This window comes from Vitis riparia, chromosome 13, assembly GCF_004353265.1.
Source record: "Vitis riparia cultivar Riparia Gloire de Montpellier isolate 1030 chromosome 13, EGFV_Vit.rip_1.0, whole genome shotgun sequence".
NCBI classification, from domain to species: Eukaryota; Viridiplantae; Streptophyta; class Magnoliopsida; order Vitales; family Vitaceae; genus Vitis; species Vitis riparia.
The window spans coordinates 7,480,010-7,506,047 of record NC_048443.1 but is presented as its reverse complement, the minus strand read 5'-3'; the positions used below and the strand labels follow the sequence as shown (position 1 = coordinate 7,506,047).

The 26,038-nt window shown below is 37.0% G+C and overlaps 1 protein-coding gene across 1 annotated transcript; it reads left to right on the top strand.

Moving 5' to 3' along the window:
• Positions 1-26,038, top strand: LOC117928924 (RNA helicase aquarius-like). Its single transcript, XM_034849041.1, has 14 exons — positions 1-589; positions 1,116-1,208; positions 3,474-3,536; positions 4,849-4,935; positions 5,041-5,193; positions 5,293-5,453; positions 9,363-9,597; positions 9,728-9,838; positions 13,270-14,328; positions 14,443-14,706; positions 21,050-21,235; positions 21,360-22,514; positions 22,980-23,330; positions 25,058-26,038. Exons 1-14 carry the CDS (start codon positions 182-184, stop codon positions 25,388-25,390), a joined length of 4,659 nt encoding a protein of 1,552 aa, XP_034704932.1. The 5' UTR covers positions 1-181; the 3' UTR covers positions 25,391-26,038.

The following is a 26,038-nucleotide window of genomic DNA, read 5'->3' as shown; positions in this document are numbered from 1 at the left end:
CTGGAGCGGTAAGCTTCACCGCCCTGCTCTCACGCTACTTGGTCCCTGCAATTTTTTAGGGTTCATGAGAGTTTCTGTAAAACCCTAAGTGCCCAATTCTAAACTTAATTCTCCAAATTCATCTTGTTCCATGACCTCTTTGTCTTCCTCATAAAACCCTAACCCTAATTGTTACCTCGCAATGACGAAGGTGTACGGAACCGGCGCTTACGACTTCAAGCGCCACAGAGTCGCCGAGTACCCAGTTGACTCAACCACCCAAGTCACGGACCCCAAAACTGGCTCAGCTCTCCCCAACTCCATCACTCTTCTCGAAATCCAGCGTGATAGACTCACCAAGATAGCAGAAGCCAACTGGTCCAAAGCCGGCGACGGCTCGAAGCCCATAAAGCCGTTCGACCCTAATCTGGTGAAGGAGATTTACGAGACGGAGCTGGTGGTCTCAGGCGGACGCAAAACAGTGCCATTGCAGAGGGTTATGATTTTGGAAGTGAGTCAGTATCTGGAGAATTATTTGTGGCCTAATTTTGATCCTGAAACGGTGTCGTTTGAGCATGTGATGTCTATGATACTCATGGTGAACGAGAAGGTACGGACTTTGCTCTGGTTTCGAAATTTTTAGGTCTGTTTGGTTGCTACGAAAGGTAGGAAAACATGATAAGATGGAGGTTGTGAATTTATATGCTTGGTTCTTTCAAACAAACAAAACCAGCAATCTTTTTTAAGGTTTTTTTTTTTTGTTTTGTTTTTAATTTTTGGTTGGGACGTGTCATTGTTTGGTTTCTGAGAAAATGTGGAGAAAGGAATACGGGGAAGTAAAGATATTGGAATATTTGCTCTGACGGTGATGGAAAATGAAAAATGTTGCTAAAAGAGGGAAGTAGTTCTTTTAGGTTATTTTTGTTAGGGAGAAAACAGAGGGGAAGAAATAGGAAATAACGATTAAAGCATTAGGTTTTTTCTTAGGTACTTACTGAGAATATGGAATATGAAAAATGAAAAACTAGAAGTGGAATATTGTGGGTACTTTTCTTATGTTGGTTTAATTATGCTCTGCTTGGTTTTTGAGAAACTAGAAATATGCAATTTATGAATTGCTTCCCTTTAATTTGCAGTTTCGAGAGAATGTAGCTGCTTGGGTTTGCTTTTATGATAGGAAGGATGTGTTCAAGGCGTTCATTGAGAAGGTTCTTCGGCTTAAGGAGCAGGTTTGTCTCCTGTTTCTTTGGTTTACTTATTACTTAGAGGAAACAGTTTCTTCTTTTGTTTCAACAGTACTGGAATTACTACATTGCTGCAAATAATTGCCAAAACTGAGTGACAGGCAGTGTAACACTAACTAATACGAAGTCTTCTGTTGATGTGTACTTTACAACTAAAACAGAATTTCCCTGGTAACAGTAGTGCGAAAGACATTAATGTTGTATTAAAACACAGCAACATTAGTGCTCTTGTTAGGTTAAATCATTCAGAGAATTGACCCATTTGTGAATTTGGCTTTTCCTTGTTGGATTTTTTTTTTCTTTTTGTTTTTTTTGTGCCTAAGTTGTGTCACCTGACTACTTAATGAAACTTAATCAAGCAAAGCACCTTGTCATGATCCCTTTGAGGCTTGGCTGAAGCGGTGAAGGGTTGGGGGGGTTTGTGGGAGATTCCAGATTCAAGTTCAAATGGGGAAAAAACATTGTCATGATGCTTTTCTTTTGTAAACTGGTAATTCTGGCTCCTTAATGTACTTATCTTGTTGTTATACCAATGGATTTATGCTTTTATCATAGATGCACTCAAAATAGTCTTTTCAAATTTGTTGTCACACCAGTATTTTTCTATGATTAGTGCAGCCATCTTCACATTCCTATGCCCTCTAGAATTTCCATTTTGATTTGCTAATTTTAAGATTAACTCTAGATAGCCTTAATCTTATATATAGTCATGCAACTTTTGGTTTAAATCTGTAATCATTTATAAGATTGCCACTACACCATCATTTACAGTCTTCTATTTACTGTAAATGGTGCAATCCTGTATGAGTTTTGCAAAGTAAAAATTTTCTCTGAAGGCACTAAGGCTCAGACCAGTAAACATTGCATGTGGAAAGAAGGATGTATGATGTATCATTTAAGTTCCTAAATAATTTTGAGTTCCTTAAATAGCTGAAAACATAGATCCTCAAAGGGACAATTTCTTCATCAAAGATACTCTAAAGAGCAATTCTTGACCTTATTGTACAAACCTAGAATACTCTTGGGTGATAGCTTTCCATGGAGAGCAATAAGTAAATCTTAAGTGACCCCGACCTGTGTTTGGTATTAAATTCTGAATGAAAAAAAAATCTAATTAACTGGAATTGAAGTGAAAGAGATCAAATTTCATTTCCTTCATCTTGTTTGACATGATAGAATTGAGATGAAATGAAAATAACTCACTTCCCCTTGTTTGGTATGTAACAGAAATGAAATGAAAATAACTCACTTCCCTTGTATAGTGCGGCTCTCTGTGATAGGTTATCACATTTGAATTTCACATGTCTCATTGATCTAAAATGCACAATATCTTATTCTTATTTGGAATAAATAATTGAATTATGTATAATGTCACAAAATCGAGTCTATAAATCATATGAAGAAGATTCTTTAAAAAAAAAAAAAATCATGTGAAGAAGATCATCAATTGAACTTTTCCTTTTTTGCCACTAAAATAGATGTCCTAGGTGTGTTCAATGGTCTGCAATATTATATGGGACTTATTTATTTATTTATTTTTTGCATATAAAGTGACAAAGCTCCATAAATGATGGAACACTTGCATAATATACGTATTCACGCTGTTTGTCTCTCTTTCTCTATTTATCGATATTTCTTGCTCTTATATCCCCTATGGGAAATGTAGGATATTTTTTTTTCAATTTCTTAGGATGGCTAGAGAGCTTCTTGTATGATGGTATGGTAGAGGTTTTGAAAAGTGCATTGAAATGTGATGAAAATAAGACATGGCCCTTTTGTCTATATTGATACATTTAAAGGGAGTGCAATAGAAGAATTTTTAGACAGGAGTTTCTTTGTTTTGATTTTGCCTTTTGGTGCCCTTGTATGCAACCCTTGTACCTTGGTGCACTTTTTGATAGGCGGTTCATATATCATTTTTGCTTTCTTATGAGAGAAAAATTCATTTAGAGAGGAGTTATCCAACTAGTTGTAGAAAGAGTTTTTCCTAAAAGCTTTTCTGATCGATTGTGATTTGATGAGGGCTTGATCTTTCCTTTTTTTTTTTTTTTCTCTTATTTTTATTTTTATTTAGACTTTTGGGGTTTTATTCCTTTGTTTGTTTGTTTTTTCTATACACCTTCTCTACAAAAAGGGAGAAAAATCTTGTTACTATTCCAACCATATTGCCTGATGAAATGGTTTGGTGCTTATTTAATATTTGAAGCGGAAGTGGTATATTACTAAATTTCCTATCTTGTGGGTTGTTAGGGAAGGAGCTTAAGTATAGCAGAGAAGACCAATTACTTGCTTTTCATGATTAATGCCTTTCAGGTATGGTGAAAGAGGTTTAGTGGATGTATTTAGTTATTAGTATCACATATTTATTGTATGTTTTGTCTATATCAATTATTTGATTGCTAGGTCCATCCATATAAAATTTGATGATTATATTCAAATGTTTTTTTGATAGGTGAAAATGGTTGTATTACAAGCGCCTAACAAAGGGCGTGCAAAAGTAAACATGATGTATACAAGGCACCTAAGGCAAAACAAATAGGAAAACGTGTTTGACAACTAGAAAATAGAATACAATTTTCTATTCTTAAAAACATAAAATAAGGTGTTTTCAGAGAACATTATTAATTGTTTTCGGTTGTTTTTACTTGTTTTTGATGATTGTTTTAAAAAATAATTATACAAATATGGAGAATGATTAAAAATAAAGTACTGCATATAAAGTTATTTTTAAAGCATATTTAAAAACATAAAAAATGAGTTAAAAATATTTTAGGTTTCCAAACATACATTTGTTCAACAAAATGTCAAAGAATAATTTTTAAAAATTGTTCTAAGAAATCATTTTTTAGAACGGTTTTTGAAAACAGATTCCAAAATGGCCCTTAAACGTCTACTTGAGAAGCATATTCTTCATGGTAGCTAGAATCACCCATCTTTGACCAAAGATTGATAAAAGAAACGATCATAGCTCCTATACCCTTGCATGGTGAATCAAAAAGTGGTCAACAAACTCTTCACTTGATTTACATGGATTACAACTATTAACCATTGTCCACCCCCTCATCATCAACAAGTCTATAGTTGAGATCTTCCCTCATACGGATTCCCAAGTGGAAAAACAAGATCTCATACGAGCTTGCAAATCAAAATTGTTGACAATGAAGGCTAATAAATTAGGTAAAGAAAGACTTACCCAATAATCCTAAAGGGCTTTGATATCAATAAATTCGAATTGACTTTCTTTGTATTCATTGAGAAACATAGTTTTACAATATATATAGACTGCAGCATCTGAGGTAGGTTACTAGAAAACAAAACTACAATAATATGCAATTGATATCTAAAAGGAAAGTTAACTAAGTAAAAGAAATACTGAATGATACAGTTAGGAGACAAACAAAATCCACAAAATCAGCTTATGATAAGAACAGAAAACATTTGACTTTCTAAATATGATCCACAAAATCTGTGTTACATGTAGATGAAGAATTTGACTTTCTCAACAATTTTTATTTTATTTTGTTCTTCCTGATGTTCAGCTAATTTTGGCGAAGTACGTGAGATCTTCTTTTTTGTTAGTTCATTTATTTCATTTTTAAATGCTTTTGAAAACTTTTTGTAACAGAGTTTGGAAGATGAGATTGTGAGTGAGACTGTCCTGAGCTTAGCAAGTTTGCAGTCCTGGCTTAGTCTGTCATATGGTCGGTTTCAGGTAGGGTTTTATGCTTGTTTTTTTTTTCTCTGCCTTCAAAGTAGAAGAAATTATTTTTAGACATTTTCTTTTGAATGGTGTATGATTTGCTTGTCTTATTTGTAGATGGAGCTTTGTCTTAATACAGATTTGATCAAGAAATGGAAAAGGATGATTAAAAGAGAGGCTAAAGAGGTCATGAAACGAGGAGAGCCTTTTGACCCCTCAACTATGCTTGAAGCAAAGTTTTTGAGAAACATCATTGAAGAGTTTCTGGAGGTACCTTTCTTGCTAAACTAAAAGGGAGTTGTTTGGGCTATTATCTTAAGTACACTAGATTTCAAAAAGTTGTTCCATCATGTTTTCTTATGTTACCAGGTATTAGATTCCAAGGTTTTTTCCCATATCCATGGTGATGATGAAGATAATGAACTTGTTGATGCTAATGGTTTTGAAAAAGTTAATGATGCCTGCATTCTGTACTGTGAGAGATTTATGGAATTTCTTATTGATTTGCTGAGCCAATTGCCGACAAGAAGGTATAATTGTGTGCCCAAATTTTGATCTTCTATTCTAGCTTTTCTAGTTGGCAAATTCTATTTTTATTTAATTTCAGTCAAATCCATTGGCATGGATGGTAAGTTTGGTTTTAATTGGATATAAGCCTATAGTATGAAAAAAACGGTAACACCTTGTCTTTTTCCTTTTTTCCCTTTTCTTTTCTTTCCTATAACATTGTGTAGCCCAGATGCTTAGTTTTCAAATTTGTAGTAGAAGTAGAAATAATAGGTGCTATGTTGCTTTGTTATACAATTTGTGATCTTAAATTCATGTCAGGAATTGGCTTTTTGCCTCTGTACAATATCCTTTTTACCAGGAAATGAATACATTAAATCTTATCCAATTTACCCATTTTGACTAAAGGCCATTGACTCTAAAACTGAAAACAGGAAATGCTAAACTAATAATCATAGGCCTTGTCAATGTCCAAGGTAGAAATCACACTGGGCCTCAAACTTTTGACTTTTCAGGCAAATTGCCCATTGCCAAGGAGTATGGTTCGCATAATTTGCGTACCCTTCAAAAAGCTTTTTGGTACTCAGAAGTCACATTGTGTACAACTTTTTTGAGCTTATTTTCCAGAATCTTTGCCAATAGCTTGAACAAACTGTCAACAAACTGATAAATCTAAAATATTTAATTGTTTCCTACCACCTTTCTTAGTGATCAGCACCAGGAATGTTGTGTTCAAACTCCTCTTAGAAGTACCATGAGAGTAGAACTCATGCAAAAAATCCAGAATATGTCTGAACAACACCCCAACAGTTTTGTCAAATAGCTTGGGTAAATCCATCTGTGCATGGAGCTTTGTCCCCAATGAACTGATCAAGTGCCTTCAAACTTTATCTTTACAGAATGGCTTTTCCAAACCACTGCTGTCCTCTCCCCCCAGCAACTTGAACCCCCCTCTCAATGCCAATCCTCTTCCTTGGCTCAAAAGAAAGCCACTTGAAGAAATGAACAGTTACCTTCTTCAACTTGGCCTCATCAGAACACCAAGAGCCCTCAATCCTCATTTGGCCCATGAAGTTGAATTTTCTATGGAGCATGGACCGCCCTCTAAAAAAATCTGGTGTTTCTACTTACTTCCCTCAGATAAAGGGCATGAGATTTTTGTCTCCAAGATGTTTCTTCCATCACAGCCAGCCTGTTGTGTTTTTGGATTCTTGAATTTCTGGTTTCCTGCTCATGAAGAGATAAGCCACCCTTTCTTTCTTTTGCGTCTCATGTTCTTATGGAGTCCAAAGCACCAACGTTGTGGGTAGCAATATTACCAAATACTTCCTTGTTCATTGCATCATATCCTTTTTAAGAGCTTCCAGGCCACTCTCTCCAGGTTTGCTTGCAAAGCATGCATCATGGCATGAGCTGCGGCATGATATCATGGTATAGGCTATGGCACGAGTCATGGCACAAGTTATGACATGGGCTATCGCACAAGTCATGGACAAGTTGTGGCATGTGTCACACATCACGACAAGGGTTATGAGTGTTTTAAAAGACTATTGAGGCTTACGCCTTGAGGCGAGGCTCTACAAATTAGCCTTGAGGTCATGCTCTATGAATTAGGCTTGAGGCTATAGCCTTAGTTAGGGTAATTGAGGCTTAAGCCTCAACTTGTCGAGGCTTACAACTTCAAGGCTATAGCCTCAAGGTTGTTGAGGCCTAAACCTTTTGTGGGGTTTTAGTAGACATTTTTATTAAAGGTTTAAACCTTGATATTCAATGAATTTTAACGGGTTCTATCATCTATACTTTTGTGGGCTTTTGATATACATTTCATGAATTCTGTATTCTCAACTTGCTGGCTTAATTGATTTCCTATATACCCTTGTCTAATCTCATAAATAATTATTATCTTATCATTGATAGATAGATAAGAAAAATTACCATTGCAATTGGTGGGTGAAAAATAATGGGTGAATATTGACACTAATGGGGACCTTAGAGGATCCTACTAGACAGTAATGTTGAAAATTTATTTGATGAAACCATGAGAACTAAATTTTATAAAAGAGAAACATGAACTAAATTAGAAACTATAAATAATGACAATAATTAATTTTATCATTATAAGGTTTATGCCTTTTTTATTATTCAATTTTCTTTTGACTTTATGATTATTTTTTTGTTTTGATTTTTTGATAATTTTATTAGTTGAGACCTCATTCTGCTTTGAGGCTTACATCTTGTCTCATTTTGGCAAAACTCCTCAAGACTGCCTTTAGCCTTTTAAAATCATTAGTCACACATTATGACATGAGTGGTGGCACCCATCATGGTATATGGCAGACTCCCTAGGTCATAGCTACACTACCAATCAGCAACTAACTCCTTGTACCCTTCCTCCTTAAGCTGTATGTTCTCAAATCTGAAGGGACCTTTTCCGTCTCTCAAGCCTCCAGCATCAAGAGGATAGGGTAATGAGCCTTGGCAGAATGCTCTGACTCACATTGGAAACTGATCTTCCAAATCTAAAGAAAGAAGCAAACGATCAAGACGAGACAGAACTTGACCATCTTGGCCACCATTCTAGGTAAATACCCTGCCAACCAAGTGGGAGATCAATCAAATTGCAATCCTCAATGAAGTTATTTTGAAGACAGGGTGCCACCATTATTGTGGTCATGGGGGAACGTGCTTCTTATTAAAGTGCCCTCCAATGCACGATGGTTATCCCACAGCCTTCTAATAGCTCTTTAACTCTTAAAAGAGATAGAACTTTCTTTCAGAATCCTGGTCATAAACACCTGAAAAAAAACCCAACAAACACCATCTGCACAGTTTCTGAACCTTCATGCAGAGAGAAAACCCCTGTATCCGTCTCCAACATCTCCAAAAGAAAGCCTCTGTTTCCATCTCCAACATCTTCAAAATTCTGCTCCCAGAAAACTGCTAGACTTTCTGATGCCCCCTTGCATCAACAGCTCCACTTCACCAACACACTCCCAACTTCTGATCACCTCAGTTGACATGAACTCTTTAGTTTCTTTCTATTGAAATTGAAATTTTGTAGGGGTTCCTTTTCCATCTTTCAAAATTTCTAGTTTCTTTCTTCATGAAACTGCTTATCCAATTTCATTTTTCACCATGTGTTTCTATCCCTGAGCAGCATCTATTAGACAAAAGTCTGAAAGAATTTGATGTTTGTTTGAGATTAGACCATTAAAATGTGATTTATTTTATTTTATTTTCTGTCTTATTTGATATGTAATCTTTTTTGATACATAACATGGGGCTTCCACCTTCCCACTGCAATCCCTTGCTGCTTGAGCCAAGAGTTGTTATTTTGGTTCTTTTTCTTCTTTGTTTCTTCAATTAAAATTGATATTGATACTATGTGAGCCTGTTAGAGAATGATATTGATGAATGTCATTATCTTTTAACTACTTTTTGCAATAGACATGCATTTCACATTTCTATGCTTATGGTCTTTATCTATATATTTCTCAATATGTGAAAAAGCATGTGATACGTGATATGATACATAAAGGATCTCTTTAACACTGTTTGTGCATTGTCATGAGGTTTGGGGAAAATTTATTGTGTCCATCCAGTTAGCCGAAAAAATTTCCATTAGAAATATATTTTGTGAAAACAAAGATGCATGCATAAGACAAATTTTAGATGAATCACCTGAAATTGTGAAGGGATGGTTGCTGTCCCTTTTCTCCCTTCCTTTTGGAAATGGTAAACATTCCTGAGGATTCATTTGTGATTTGATTGATTTAGTTGTTGCCACAAGTTATTAAAAGCTTTCATACTAACAAAAAATGGGATGTTTCCTGTATGCAATGATCAAGGGATGCTTACTGTCCTTTTCCCTTCTCTCTCTTAATAGTCAGGTTTGTTTTGGTTTTTTATTCCTTTTTCTCATTTTCATACAGATATCTGAGACCTATTGTATCGGATGTGGCTGTGGTTGCCAAATGCCATTTGAGTGCTCTTTATACTCATGAAAAGGGGAAACTCTTTGCACAATTGGTTGACTTGCTTCAGTTCTATGAAGGTTTTGAGATTAATGATCATGTAGGAACACAACTGAATGATGATGAGGTGCTTCAGTCTCATTATGATCGTCTCCAGTCTTTCCAGTTACTTGCGTTTAAGAAGATTCCCAAGGTATGTTCATTATTAGGAGTTATTTACAAAGATATTCACTTGAAAAGAGCTGCTCCTTGATTAATATATATATATGTATATTTTCATTTTAATTTGTGTCTCAATTGCCATTTCTCATTGGTCCTTGTAGTTGCGAGAACTTGCACTGGCCAATATTGGTGGAATTCACAGGCGTGCTGATCTCTCAAAGAGGTTGTCTGTACTTTCTCCTGAAGAGTTAAAAGACTTGGTCTGCTGTAAGGTCTGTAAACTGACTGATTGACTGGTTTGGTCTAAAGTGCTAACAGTTTGGAATCAGATCCTTCTGTTTTGCTGTAATAGATCCTTTATTGTTCATTTATATAGGTGTTTTTTTAGCTATGATTCAAAATTGATTTTTATTAACCTTGCTATGCTTGTATTTTCTAGCATTTTTTCTTGATTATTTCATTCTGAGGTCCTCATTTATGTGCAGTATGTAACTATTGCAAATGTATTCTATTGCTGAATGATTACTCTTTCAAGAATTGATTCTCTTCTCTCTTAAACTAATTATGGGCATGGTATCCATGTTATTAAAAAATATAGGGGGGGTGTACTCTCATGCTTGTATTCTCGTACCTAAACATATATAAACCTTGTCCAGTCACTCAATATGTTCCATTATCCAAAGACTAAACAACTTGTAAAAGTACAATGGTAAGTAGGTACACAATGTAGTTTTCTTGCAAGTGGTGTATGGACAACTTTGTCCGGAGTGCATGGTTTTGTTTGGTGATTGACATACTAGGAAGGGTGTATGAGTCACTAGAATCTAGTTTACTCTTTTGTCATCTATGTTATTGGTTGGTTCCAAGAATTTGATTTTGGGATTTGTGGTGGTCTAAGTTCTAATATTGGGACTCTTTCTTGGAAGGGCATTGGGTTATTCATACCCCAGTTTTTGCACTTTGAGAAGATAAGATGTTTGTTTGATAATTGATAGTGGGTAGGACTTCCTTAAAAATGTGCTTAGAGAATCTCCAATGTTTTTTTTTTTTAATTTGGCAGTGTGATCTCCAAGTTATAGAATGCTTTTGTAGAGGGTAGACAAATTCTAAATGCGGTGCTAATAGCAAATGAGACCATTGATTCTATGTTGAAGAGCAATGCATGTGGAGTCTTGTGTAAGTTAGGCATTGAAAAGGCGTATGACCCTGTTAATTAGAATTTCTTGATCTCAGTTCTTGAAAAGATGAATTTTGGTTGGAAATGGGTAGGATGGAATAAAAGGTGCTATCTTTTGCAAGGTTTTCAATGATTGTTAATAGCACCCCTTAGGGTTTCTTCCAAAGCTCTAGAGGTTTGAGACAAGGGAACCCTTTGTCTCCCTATTTATTTGTTGTTATAATGGAGGACCTTAGATGTCTCCTTAAGAGAGCTAAGGGGGGTGGTTATCTTACGAGAGTTAGGGTGAGGAAGACAGGTGGTAGAGGGGAAGAGGTGTCCCATTTGTTGTTTACAGATGAAATTCTTGTTTTTTGTGAGGCTTCCTAAGATCAAATGGTTCATTTAATGTGGTTGCTCATGTGGTTTGAAGCTTTATTGTGGTTGAAAATTAATCGGGATAAGTGTGAGCTGATTCCAATTGGTAGAGTAGATCATGGTGAGGAGTTGGTCTTGGAGTTAGGGTGTAAAGAAGGCAAACTTCCATCTACTTACCTAGGTCTGTCTCTGGGTGCTCCCTTTAGATCAATGGCAATCTAGAATGGGGTGGAAGAAAGGTTTTGTAAAAGACTCAATGTGGAAAAAGCAATACATCTCTAAATGGGGGAGGCTTAAGTTGATCAAAAGTACTTCCTATATATATATATATATATATTTTTATCTTTAATAGTATTCCAAGGAAAGTCAAATTGAGGCTAGAGAAAATTCAAAAGGATTTCCTTTAGGGAGGTGGTGCATTGGAGAAAAAGATGCATCTTGTGAAGTGGTTGATAGTGTCCATGGAGAAGAGTAAAAAGAAGGAAAAAAGAGAGGAGGGAGGGATGGAGGGGGGGCGGTTAGGGGTTAGACGCCTTTCTTTGTTGAACAAGGCGCTTTTGTGCAAATGGAATTGGCGATATCCAACTAAAAGAGAAGCTTTTTGGAATCAAGTCATTAATGGAAAATATGGGGGAGGAAGAGGAAGGAGGATGGTCTCGTGAAGTGAGAGTTGGGTATGGGGTTAGGCTTTGGAAATCTATTAGTAAAGAGTGGAATAGCTTCTACTATAGTTTTTCATTTGTGGTGGCCTATGGGTGGAGAGTGAAGTTTTGGAAGGATAAATGGTGTAGGGATAAATCTTTGTATGTTTCATTTCCTTCTTTATATGCCTTAGTTGTTTCAAAGATGCATGGGTTGTGGATCTATGGGTTTAGACAGGGGAGAGAGGTCATTGGAATCCTTATTTTTCTAGATCTTTAAATGATTGAGAATTGGATAATGTAGAAGATTTATTTTCAAGGTTACAAGGAGAGATGGTTGATAGCGTGGGGGAAGACAAGGTGGTGTGGATGAACTTTAGAAACAACACATTTTCAGTTAAGTATTTATATGTCACATTGGAACCAAGGGATCGATTTCCCTTCCAACGAATGTAATTTGGAACTCTCTGGCGCCTTCTAAAGTAACTTTTTTTTTTTTTTTTAACATGAGAGGCTAGTTTGGGAAAGGTTTTGACAATAGACCAGCTTCAGAAAAGAGGGTGGTCTTTGGTCAATAAATGTTTCTTTATAATGACGAGTAAGAATCCAAAGATCACATCCTCCTCCACTGTGTCAAGGCCAAGGTCCTTTGGCGGTTGTTATTTGCTCTTTGTGGTATTTATTAGGTGCAAGATGCTACTATTAAAGAGACTCTTTGAGGGTGGCATGGTCCCTTTGTGGGTAAAAGATGCAAGATTTAGAGAGCAGCTCCTTTGTGCATCTTTTGGACTGTATGGATAGAAAGGAATCAAAGGTCATTTTCTAATGAGGAGCATTTAGATTAGGATTTTATTTTATTTTGATAGATAAACGCCCAAGGATAAATTAGATAAAGGGTGCTTGAAAGGCGACCCAGAGCATACAGGGAGTATACAAGCGTCGCCTAAAAACAGGAAACAAAAGGGACAAGCACTCACTGGCCCTCAACAAGAACCCAACCAGTCCACAAAGTTAAACAAAGTTAAGGGGCCTACAACTATAGAAGATTTAGCCCAAGAGATTAGGATTTGAAGAACTCTTTTCTTAGAAATGTTTTTTCATGGGTGAAGATGTACATAGATGTAGGTTCTATGCCTTTATTCGATTTTATAGATTGGTTGGGTTTTTGCAAAGGGGAGGGAGATGTTTTTTGTGTTCTCTCTTATTCAATGTTCTTTTAGGTGCTATTTGTATATGTCCTATGTACTTTGCTGCGTTATCTTTTGGCCTTTTTTTTTTTAATAAATATTTGCATTATTTGCTTATAAAAGAAAGGTCTAGTTATGAATTGTGTCACAAAATCTTCTGTGAAATTGCTGGCTATCATGATTTGTTTTTTAATTTTTCCTTTTGCTTTTCTTCCTCCCCCACCTTCTCATCTCTGCCTCTTTATGTCCCTTTGTTCTTATGTTCATGTATGTGAATTTATAGTAACATATGAACTCAGCATATTTAAATTCTCTTGGTTGACACTTTTCCCTTCTTTCAGCTAAAATTGGTGTCAAGGGAAGATCCCTGGTCAGAAAGGGTTGATTTTCTTATTGAAGTCATGGTATCCTTTTTCGAGAAGCAACAGTCTCAAAAAGAAGCTATAAATGCTCTTCCACTCTATCCAAATGAGCAGATCATGTGGGATGAAAGCCTTGTACCAAGTATCAACTACTCTGGGGAAGGGTGTCTGGCTCTCCCAAAACTTAATCTACAATTTCTAACGCTTCACGATTATCTTCTGAGAAATTTCAATCTCTTCCGCCTTGAATCAACATATGAGATTCGTGAAGATATTCAGGAGGCTGTACCCCATCTCCTTGCCTACATCAATCATGAAGGAGAAACCGCTTTTCGTGGTTGGTCAAGGATGGCTGTGCCAATTAGAGAATTTAAAATTACTGAAGTTAAGCAACCAAACATTGGAGAAGTCAAGCCATCATCTGTGACTGCAGAAGTTACTTTCAGTATTTCCAGTTATAAAGCACGAATAAGATCAGAATGGAATGCCCTTAAAGAGCATGATGTTTTGTTTTTACTCTCCATTCGTCCTTCCTTTGAACCATTAAGTGCGGAAGAAGCTGCAAAGGCTAGTGTGCCCCAAAGGCTTGGTCTTCAATTTGTACGTGGATGTGAAGTTATTGAGATCCGTGATGAGGAAGGAACTCTTATGAATGATTTCTCTGGGAGAATTAAACGGGATGAATGGAAGCCTCCAAAAGGTGAACTGAGAACTGTGACTGTTGCTTTAGATACAGCACAATATCACATGGATGTCAGTGATATTGCAGAGAAAGATGCAGAAGACGTGTATGGGACATTCAATATATTGATGAGGAGGAAACCCAAGGAAAACAATTTCAAAGCCATTTTGGAATCTATAAGAGATCTTATGAATGAAACTTGTATTGTTCCTGATTGGTTGCACAACATATTTCTCGGTTATGGCAATCCTTCTGCAGCTCAGTGGACTAATATGCCCGATCTTCTTGAGACAGTGGATTTCAAAGATACTTTCCTTGATGTGGACCATCTGAGAGAGTGTTTTTCAGATTATCAGGTTGATATTATTTTGACATCTTTATTTTGTAAAATTACTTATATTTGTTTATATCTTCCACAGTTTCATGAACTGTAAATGGTAATCTTATACCTTTTCACTGTATTTCTTTAGGTTCAATTCATAAATTCAGATGGTACTGAAAATTTGCATCCAAGGCCCCCTTTTCGAATTAGGCTCCCCAGAATGCTGAAAGGAAACATCCATGCTCTTCCAGGGAATAAGAAGTCCTCTACAGCTTCAATGAATGATGTCAGTAAGGCAGATGATGGTTCTGAGCGAGAAAAGCTAATTGTTGAGGCATATATTCCTCCTGACCCAGGTCCTTATCCTCAAGATCAGCCCAAACAGAACTCTGTCAGATTTACGCCCACACAGGTGCAAGACTACTCTTTTATCCATGATATTTGCTTCATATATTTTGAAGGGATTTTATTTTCCGTGTATATTTGTGTTTTGTTATTTTTTGGTGTCTTTCCTTGCACATTTCTTGTAGTTGGTTGGAATTAGCTTTAAATTTTAATCTACTCAAATCAGTGATGCCTTCAACTATTTGGGTTAGCATCTGCAGTTTCTATTTTGAATCTTGTTAAACTTTAGTCATTTATTAGGAATTTCCTCATTCTGTATAATACCATAATTCCCATACAGTATTCTTGTTTTCTAAAGTGAATATTCTGCACATTGTATTTTTGTACCCTCTATATGATTAGAGGTACAAAAATTCTGCACTAGAGTTAGAGTTTGTTTGTTTTTACTTTGTATTTTCTTGTATTTGATTCCTTGTAGTTTTGTTTTTCTTTGGTGGGAGGATTCCTCATCCTTCTCTTGTACTTCCTTTTTATCAATACATCCCTTTGTCGTTTCCTATCAAAAAAAAATAAAAATGATTAGAATTCATAAAATTTTTTTGTTCATACCAAAAGAGGGAGAGGAAAAAAATAAAAATACCATGCTATGGTTTCTTTTAAATGAATTAAAATCACACTTTTATTTTATTTTATTGTAGGTATCTGACTGTTCTTGTTTTGGCTTTGCTTCTAGTAAATAGTAGATTTTATTGAAGTTGGAGAGGGAAAGAGGGTGTGAAGCAACCCCATGGCTGCTACACCAGAACAACTCAGATAGTAAACTGGAAACCACCATGACAGTCAAATTAGGGCCTAGAAATACAAACCAGCTCCTTATGAGAGACAGCTAAACTGACCAAAAAGTGCTATCTTCTCAATCATGATAAACTCCTGCTAACTCCTCAAAAAGACTAAACATAAAAACCTATCAAACATGAGAAAAAAATTATATTTGAAGATAAGTGCATTATAATTTCTGTTAAGACAATCTGCTAATTATTCCTTATCTCAAGTCTGATTGGTTATTTACTTATAAGGTTTAAAAGAAGTTGTTCTGGACTCTGGTCACTTTCTTCAGGTCTGTCCTCTGTATGATCGAACCCACAGGTACTGTATTGGGATTTCTTTGTAGAATAGGACCTAAATCATTAGTCCTCTTGTGTGTTAAATTAGTCTTTTACAATGTAAGGAACTAAAGAAAGAACTTTTCAGTGTGTTACCAGAGGGAATTTTTTTTTTTTAATTCTTTTTTTGTTTTCAATATTACTGAATAAGGTTGCTGGATGATATTGTGGTTTAAACATTTTGATTAGATTGTACTTGATTGTCTATTATATGTAGAAACAGTTGCAAATGGGAGATGATATATTGCATAAATATATATTTTTTGATAGGCAAATAATAAAATTGTTTTTATTTTTTATTTTTTATAGGTAAATAAATGCATGTATTAGAAATGCCTAGAAATGGCGAAAACTGTATACACGATGTATGCACTAAATGCCCAAAAAACTGGGCAGTAAAAAGACAAAAGATCCAATCCCTTGCTTAACAAACAACCAATCTATAAAGTCAACCTAAGACAAAGTGTAATCCTCTATATACACCCTAGCCCAATTCACAAAATTATACAAAAAAGAATATTTGATAGCTTGTTTGGCCCGTTCGACATCGTTGAGCGCTCTCCCATTCCTTTTCCTCCATAAAGTCCACATTAGGCATAAAAGGGGCAGCCCTCCACGCCTTCTTTCTTTTTTTTTACCCCTAGAAGCTCCATTCCACCCATGCAAGTTCCCCCTCATGGTGGTATGCGAAACCCAATGTAGACAGAAAAGGGAGGTGGTGTGTACTCAAAAGGAGAAAGGGGGTCTAGGTATACGGAAGATTGATCTCCTTAACAAGGCCTTGTTGGGTAAGTGGATCTGGAGGCTTGCCTTTGAAAAGGATATTCTTTGGAAGAAAGTGATCGAGGTGAAGTATGACCAACAGGGCTTTGGTTGGTGGACTAATGAAGCTCGCGGGGCGTTTGGAGTGGGAATGTGGAAGGAGATTTTGAAGGAGGCAGATTGGTGCTGGGATAACATGATGTTTAAGGTGGTGGGTAAGGGGACTAAGGTCAAGTTCTGGACTGATCACTGGTGTGGTAACGCGATGCTGTCCCGAAATTTCCCTTAGTTATTTGCCTTGGCGGTCCATAGGAATGCAATGGTTAACGATGTGTGGGACTCTACCCTTGGTCAAGGGGGTTGGAATCTCAGATTTGCTAGAGATTCTAATGATTGGGAACTGGATCTAATAGGAGCTATGTTTAATATGCTGAGGGACTTCAAGATCTCCTAAGAAGAGGATTCAGTGCTATGGAAAGGTGGGGGTCAAGGCACTTTTGGGGTTAGGGATGCTTACAACCTGTTGGGTGCTCCCAATGCCCTCGCCTTCCCGAATAAGTACATTTGGGTGGACAAGGTCCCAACTAAAGCTGTTTTTTTTGTTTGGGAGGTTACGTGGGGGAAGATTCTCACCTTGGATAGGCTTAAAAAACGAGGGTGGCAGTTTCCTAATTGCTGTTTTTTGTGTAGCCGTGAAGAGGAAAATGTAAATCACATTCTTTTATACTGTATAATGATCAGGGTCCTCTGGGAAATTGTCCTTGCATTGTTTGGGGTTCATTGGGTGTTCCCAAAGATAGTCAAAGGGGTGTTACTTAGTTGGAGGGGCCCTTTTGTGGGGAGAAAGAGGAAAAAAATCTGGTATTCCATCCCGTTGTGTATTTTTTGGACGGTATAGAAGGAAAGAAATAGATTAGCTTTTAGGGGGGGTTCTTTAGATATACAGCAACTCAAAAATTCTTTTGTTTGTAACTTGTGGAGTTGGGTTAGGGTATATATGGGAGAGGAGTCCTCTTCGCTTTTAGTCTTTTTGGAGTGGCTTGCGGCTACTTAAGGGCTGGTGAGGCTGCTTGTTCTTTTGTTTTTGGGTTAAGCTGCGTTGTATACTCCTTGTATACTTTGTGGCTTTTTGCCCTTTAATATAATTTGTGCTCATTTATAAAAAAAAAAAATGTAGACAGAAAAGGGAGAAGATCAGATTCCACAACATTCTAGCCTTGTTACAAAACAGAAAATGATGGTCATTGGTTTCCTTATCTTCTTTACACAAGAAACATCTATTTGGCAAATAATAAAATTGTATAAACAATTGCTAAAGGAACAATGTACCAAAGTACACAAAACATATATAATGTACGCTAGAAGACAACCAAAAAAGAGAACACAAAAAAACTCCCTCCCTTGGAGAGAATGCAACAAATCAACAAAATTGATTAGTGTACAACTTCACCCACACGAAAAAAATAACTAAAAGAACTTTCAAACCCTTATTTGAGTGCTCCTCATGATGAAACAAAGAAGGATGTAAGCAACGGATTGTTCTTCAATTTTACAAAAAAACATCTATTAGCCAACAACTATCCTCTCCTTTGAAGTTTATCTAGGGTCAACACCTTTCCTCAACTAGCTTCCAACATGAAGAAACTTGCTTTAAATGGTACCTATGGATGCCAAATTACACCCATCAAGAAGGGAATCGAAGCCCCTTGTTCCAAGATAACATATAAAGATTTTTCAGAAAAATTATCATTCCTTGAATCCATTCATGCCACCTTTTCCTCCCCTCACTATTCATTGACATTTTTTGAAACTTGGAAAATAATTCTTTTACAATGTCTAACTCCCAATCATTCAAATGTTTAGAAAAACAAGAGTTTCAATGACCCTCTTGTGTGGTCCCATAAATTTGCCACCCAAGCTTCTTTTGATGTTGGCTAAGGCATATAAAGATGACAAAGATATTAACAAGGACTCATATCCACACCATTTAGCTTTCCAAAACTTTGCCCTCCTTCCATTACTCTCAAAAAGGAAGTTCTACTATAAAAAGTGTCTCAATCCTTCCTAATAACTTTCCATAGCATGATCCCATACCCATCTCTTACTTCACAAGACTGTCACCCTCCATCTTTTTCCCTTGCTTCCCACCCAAAAGAACCGATCACTAGTTATGACCTGTTTCCAAAAAGCTTCCCTTTTACTTGCGTATTGCGAACTCCACTTGCAAAAAAGAACTTTATTAAGTGAAAAAAGACATCTCATGCCTAATCCTCCCCTACCATTCTTTGTGTAGACAATCAACCACTTTTCGAGGTGCAATTTTTTTTCCAGAGCCTCGCCTTCTAAGGAGAAATCTCTTTAAATCTTTTCAAGCCTCAATCTGACTTTCCTTGGAATGCTAAACAAAGCCAAGTGTGTGGGTTGATTGGATGATGTGCTTCTGCTTAGCATAAGCTTTCTCCTTTATGGATATCTTGTCTTTTTCACATTGACAACCTTTTGTGAAACCACTCTTCCATCACATCCTAGGCTGCTACTGATCTAAAAGGTGCACTTAAGGAATGGCCCATGTAAGTAGACAGAAGCTCTCCTACTCTACACCCTAGTTCCAAGGCCAACTTCACTACATTCTTCACCCTTTCAATTGGAATCAACTTGCTCTTTTCTAAGTTCATTTTTAGCCCTAACATGGTTTTAGACAACATTAGCCACCGACTTAACTGGACTATTTAATCTTGGGAAGCCTAAAAAAACGAGAGTATCATCAGCAAGCAACAAATGAGACACTTCTTCCCTTTCACCATTTCTCCCCCTCATCCTTACTCTCAAGAGGTAACTTCCCTTTCTGGTCCTCTTAAGGAGACAATTAAGGGCCTCCATTGCCACTACAAATAAATAGGGAGATAGAAGGTCCCCTTGCCTGACCCTTTGATTTTGGAACAAACTAAAAAGGCTGTAATTAACAATCACATAAAACTTTGCAAAAGTTGTGCACAATTTAATCCATCCTATCCATTTTTTTAAATCAAACTTCATCTTTTTAAGAACTGATAGCAAGAACTTCCAGTTGACATGATCATAAATATATTGCATAAATATTGATGAAATCATACTTATATTAGTGGTAAATTTCTACTTTTATATGATCTTGGTATCCTTTCACTTGGAAGTCAGCAACACTTTAGCCTGAAAGAAAGTGTCATGGAATTGGAAGTTTGTGCGATTATTGCAAAGGAAGTACCACAACACAAGATGTCCTGTGACGAATTTCTTTGTAAACATTGGAAACAAGGGGATGTTTTAGTTAAAACTGTTTTAATTCTATTTCTGATTTCTATTCAACATAGATGTTGGTGTTTGTGTGAATATAGCTAGCCAGCTAGCATGTCTTTTTTTTTTTTTTGATAGACGAAGACAACTTGAATTGATAAGACGCCAAAACAGGGGGCGCACCCTACGTATACAGGTAGTATACAAAGAGAGCCAAAACAAGGCTGTAAAAAGAAAGAAAAAACCTAGAGAGGTAAAAAGCTAGCCAACATATCAATCACCCAAAAAATTCATAAAAGAGAGAGTCTAAATCCAAAAATTGCTGAGACCACTTTAGAAGAGATTGAAAAAAGAGGTTCCTCGAGCAAGGATCTGACATCCCTTCCTCTTGGAACGTTTTTCGGTTTCGTTCTCCCCAAATACACCAAAAAAGACAAATAGACGCCAATCTCCAAACTGCTCTCCTCTTCTTCTCTAGTCCCTTAACTTTCCATTCCAGAAGCAGATTTCTCACTGAGGCTGGGAATACCCACACTAGACCAAAAGAAGATAGTAACAAAGTCCATAACTCCTTTGTCTTACCACAATGATACAGAATGTGGTCCACCGATTCCTCATTGTCTTTACGAAGGTTGCACCTGTTGACCATGGGCCAACCCCTCTTCATTAACAAGTCTACTATTAAAATTTTCCCCCAAATTGCTTCCCATGCAAAAAAACGAGTTCTAAGAGGGGCATAGAAACCCCAAATCTCTTTGGCTGAAAATAAAAGGCTATTCTTAGCCCTTAAAGACCTATAATACGATTTGACATTAAGCTTTCCCCTCCTCTCGATCTTCCAAACTAAGGAATCCTCCCTTTCTTGAACCTTTACTGTAGAAACATGTTCCAAAAAATGAGTAACCTCTTCCAATTCCCAATCTTGGAAAGATCTTCTACAGTGCGCCTCCCAACCCCCGCCTCCACCTCCTTGTCTCCCCCAAAGGTCAGCTACTGCAGCAGAATTATGGGTTACAATTCTAAGCGGAAAAGGGAAAAGATCCTTCAGCTTAGAATCCCTAACCCAAATGTCCCACCAAAATGTCGTGAGTCTAGCATGTCTTGTGGACCGCAGTTTATAGATTGTGAAAGCTACATTTTTTAATGGGAGGGAAAATGTTCATTGCTATTGACTCTGTCTTTTTGACTATTTACCTTAATGTCTCTGCTATGCAGATTGGAGCAATCAGTTCAGGTATTCAGCCAGGATTAACAATGGTTGTGGGTCCACCTGGTACAGGAAAGACTGACACTGCTGTGCAGATCTTGAATGTTCTTTATCACAATTGCCCTTCTCAGAGAACATTAATAATCACTCATTCAAATCAGGCTTTGAATGATCTTTTTGAGAAGATAATGCAGGTATGAGGCATGAAGTTTAATTACTTGAATATGATATTGTTTTTTTTACAATTGAAGAAGAAACTTTTAATGCTCCTCCAGTTACAATCAAGTTCCTGAAGCATTTATATGTTTACTATGTCAGAGGGATGTGCCCGCTCGCTATCTTCTTCGACTGGGTCAAGGAGAACAAGAACTTGCGACTGATCTTGACTTCAGCCGTCAAGGACGTGTTAATGCTATGCTTGTTCGACGGTTGGAACTACTTAGTGAAGTAGAAAGGCTTGCAAGATCTCTCCAGCTTCCTGAGGATGTAGGTTATACTTGTGAAACTGCTGGATATTTTTGGTTGCTTCATGTCTATTCACACTGGGAACAGTTCCTTGCTGCTTGTTCTGGTAATGAGGACAAACCAACATTTGTTCAAGATCGTTTTCCCTTCAAGGAGTTCTTTTCCAACACTCCTCAGCCAGTTTTCATGGGTGAGTCCTTTGAAAAAGACATGCGTGCAGCAAAGGGTTGCTTCCGCCATCTTAAAACCATGTTCCAAGAACTTGAAGAGTGTAGGGCATTTGAATTGCTCAAGTCAACAGCTGATCGAGCAAATTATCTAATGACGAAGCAGGCAAAAATTGTGGCGATGACTTGCACCCATGCTGCTTTGAAGAGAAAAGATTTTCTTCAGTTAGGGTTCAAGTATGACAACTTGTTGATGGAAGAAAGTGCACAAATATTAGAGATTGAAACTTTCATTCCAATGTTGCTTCAAAGACAGGAAGATGGGTATGCACGGCTTAAACGCTGCATATTGATTGGTGATCATCACCAGTTGCCTCCTGTTGTCAAGAATATGGCTTTCCAAAAGTATAGTCACATGGATCAAAGTCTGTTTACCAGGTTTGTCCGTCTAGGTATTCCATATATTGAGCTTAATGCCCAGGGTAGAGCTAGGCCAAGTATTGCTCAACTTTACAATTGGAGGTACAGAGAACTGGGGGACCTTCCATATGTAAAGGAGGCGGATATTTTCCATAAAGCAAATGCTGGATTCTCCTATGATTATCAGTTAGTGGATGTCCCTGATTACCTTGGGAAAGGTGAAACTGCCCCTTCTCCTTGGTTCTATCAAAATGAGGGAGAGGCTGAATATGTTGTCAGTGTCTATATGTATATGCGGTTACTAGGGTACCCTGCAAGTAAGATATCCATCCTGACAACTTACAATGGCCAGAAACTGCTGATACGTGATGTTATCAACAGACGATGCGTTCCATACGATTTCATAGGTCCTCCCAGTAAGGTAAATTATTGAGATGGTTGTACACTTTCTAAATTTAAATTTGTAGTAATCATCAATTTCGTGGCTTAGGCTATTCACTCATTCAGGTTTTGCGACATATGCTTTTTTAATGAATAGCAGAATTGTAGTTGGAATTGCCAATTGAAAATCCCACTTATGAGATCTCCTTGTTTGCACAACTGCAAACCTGATTGAATTAGCCTACCCATCCATGTTGAATTACTTTCTGCTCATCATTAAATATTTGACTACCTTATGGTGGGTTCTTCTGCACAGTTTGAAGAAATGCCAAGATGAGCTTTGTTGGGTTCCACTGATGGTGTTCTGATTTTATTTAGCTTGTGTACCGTACTAGGGCAGTAGAATCTGCTGGCACCATTTCCTGTGCATTCCTTTATTTTCAATAAGGGCATGTGTCATGGCTATAATCACACATCACTTATTTGATTGTTTTTTTCTTTACAGGTTACTACAGTAGATAAGTTTCAAGGTCAGCAAAATGATTTTATCTTACTGTCTCTTGTTCGTACTCGCTTCGTGGGTCACCTTCGTGATGTTAGAAGACTGGTTGTTGCCATGTCCCGTGCTCGACTTGGTCTCTATGTGTTTTGCCGTCGCTTTCTGTTTGAACAATGCTATGAACTGCAGCCTACATTTCAACTTCTGCTTCAAAGACCAGATCATCTTGCCCTAAATTTGAATGAAACCACATCATTTACAGATCGTCATGTTGCAGATCCTGGATTAGTCCAGCTTGTCAGTGGTGTTGAAGAGATGAGTGGCATTGTTAATTTCAAAATGCATCAGGTGTATCAGGTATGCCTTTCTTGACTTCATGGTTATTGAATAAGTTTGGAATTTGGGCATGTTGGGAGCAAAGTTTGTTTGAAAGTTCACCTGCTAGTAAGATTAAGTTTAGCTTAGCTTTTTTGGTGGGTAGCAGTATGTTGAAAATCACATTCCATTTTGGGCCAGAAATTTGAAAGGCTTCAGAGGGATCATTGTCCAAGGTAAATGCAAGGAAGCTCAACCTTGAGGCCTAAATTTGAGGCTACCCCTAGGTGTACAGTTCTTGTTAGCTATGTGCCTCAAACCTTTGAACTTGCCTTGTGATTGAACATATGTGTGGGCTACTAAAAGTCTTTGATGAATTGACATTTTGAATGAGTTTCATGTTGACTTTGTGGCTTTCAAAAAGTTCATGGAGATTCAAATGGATAATTTGTTTATTGAGCTTAGATTGAATCGTTGAGGTTGAGGAAACACAATGTGGTAGAAAATGCACTCAGTACATAGATCCTACTTTATATTTTCCTCTGGGTTCCCTTTCATTTCCTATATTTCTGATTTTATGCTTAAATAAATTGGATAAATTATGATACTGATATAGTGATATGTTTTATTGCTTTATGCCTTGCCTCACATGCCAAAAAGTTTTCTCACTTGTCTTTAAAAAATCTGAGTTGAAGTGAGGCCTATAGTCATGTGCTTCAACAACAGAGGATTGTTCTTAAAAATTGTGTTGCTTATAAGGTTTCCTTATGCCCCAAATATAAGGCAGGCCTTGCCTCATGTATTAATCAGGTCTCGGGGGTGGTTTGAGTTTTAGTCTTCTGGTTCCTTCATTTTATACTACGAGGATCTCTGGCTCTTATTGGTGAACTAAAACATCTTACCCATGAAATATAATCCATTCCTGCATCCTGGAGTTGATCCATCCTAGGAGAAACTTCTCAGCTCCCTTCTCAAGTGAAATATGATTTTGCTTTTGATGTCTTGTATCTTTCTTTAGTCTGAACTTCCTTTTACCAGAAGGCTTTGAATTTCATTTGTCCGGTTTCAAATGCCTTTCTATTCTTCATCACTCTGAAAGCACAAGGCAATGCTTGCTTTTGTACAATGTATCAGTTGCTGATGGGAACACGTGTCAATAAGTATAATCTTATAATCTTCCATGCTTCTTGTTTACTTTCCAATCTGTTTGTTTCGTTTGTCTTCTTTTTTTGTTTTCATTTTTCACTTTTTTCAAGTGAATCTATCATTCTTATTTTGGTTTTAGCTGAATTTAGAACTATTGTTTTAACCATATCTTGCATGAAAACTTCAAAATATAAATGTTTTGTAGGATTTTGGTTTGGATTGATCATGGTTTTTTATGTGTTAATGGCATTCACCAAAATAAAATCTGACGTGGATTTCTTTTGGTTATGAATACAACATTGTCAAATCTTTGTCTATTTGTGAATGATGTGATTAGAACTTCTCTATATTCTTATTAGCCTCAAGTAATAAATGGATACAAATGTGGGAGTGAAGCTAATCCCATTCTTTAGAGGAAGCCAATCCAAGCTTTGTCTAACTTTCATTCATATTAGATCAGGCTACAGGCCAAGGTTGTTGAGAATTTATTGAATTTATGCTCAGTTTAGATGTATGGGTGGTCCTGTGCCTAATGGATGGCCTTATACCTTGTAATATTTTTTGTTACCTTTATTATTTACTGAATCTCTGAAGTTATACAACTGGTCTTTCCTTGATCCTAGGCACGGGTAATGGGCCATCAATTTGATCAGTTTTCAGCTTATTCTGGACAAGTAGCACCATCCCTGGGTGGATGGGAGGAGCAAAAAAGCCAGCGGGATTCAACATCCCAACACCAGCCCATGGGCACCGATATGCCTGCCAATTCACATGATGCAAATGGCATCTTGCCTCCTGAAAGCAAACCAGAGGAAGCTACAGAAATGGAAGTCCTTGAAAACGGTCAGGATGGGGATTTATCACCAGAGAACAATTTGAAGGAAAACACAGATATGGATGGCGACGGAGGTGCACCACTCCAAAGCAGGTCGATTGATGAGAACAAAATGGAGTAGTATGGGTTGAGCTCGGGAGAACAATTATTTTCACAATGTGTAATTGTTCAGGATTTTGGGCCCCAATGCACCTAGTTATTGGATGATGCCAATTAATGGAAGAGTTAGTGGCTCATTTCTAGTCCAGGCTTTGAACTACTTAGGTGGTAAACGAGAACAGACAGTCCTTTCCAATCTTCGGTTGAAGGCATCAGGGCCGAGAGTTTTGAAGGTAGTTTCCAATTTCATCTTGTGGGAAAGCAAAGAAAAGGGAAGCGTCATTTATACATGTTATGGCTGTGCTTAAAGAATGACAAATGGAAGATCAGCATTCATCTTCATGAAAGAGATGAAAGTTAGCAGCCACGTTACTGATCCATTACGAGAAATCTTGTAATATTAGAACTCTGACTGAACTTTTTGCAAGTTGGAGTTAAAAGCAACCTCCTTATTTTATAACCCATAACAGAATTGCTAGGGGAATGTATGTGCGAGCATCATATTCAATATGTATTTTCTTCTCTTTTGTGCAATTCAGGAAAACTGATTGCTGAATCTTTGCTTTGGCAGATCAGAAGATGTTTGAATGTAGAATTCTGGATATTCTGCTCTTGTTAAAAATACTCATCCAAGAATTTTTAAGGCTTTCATTGGGCACTGACTTGTTAA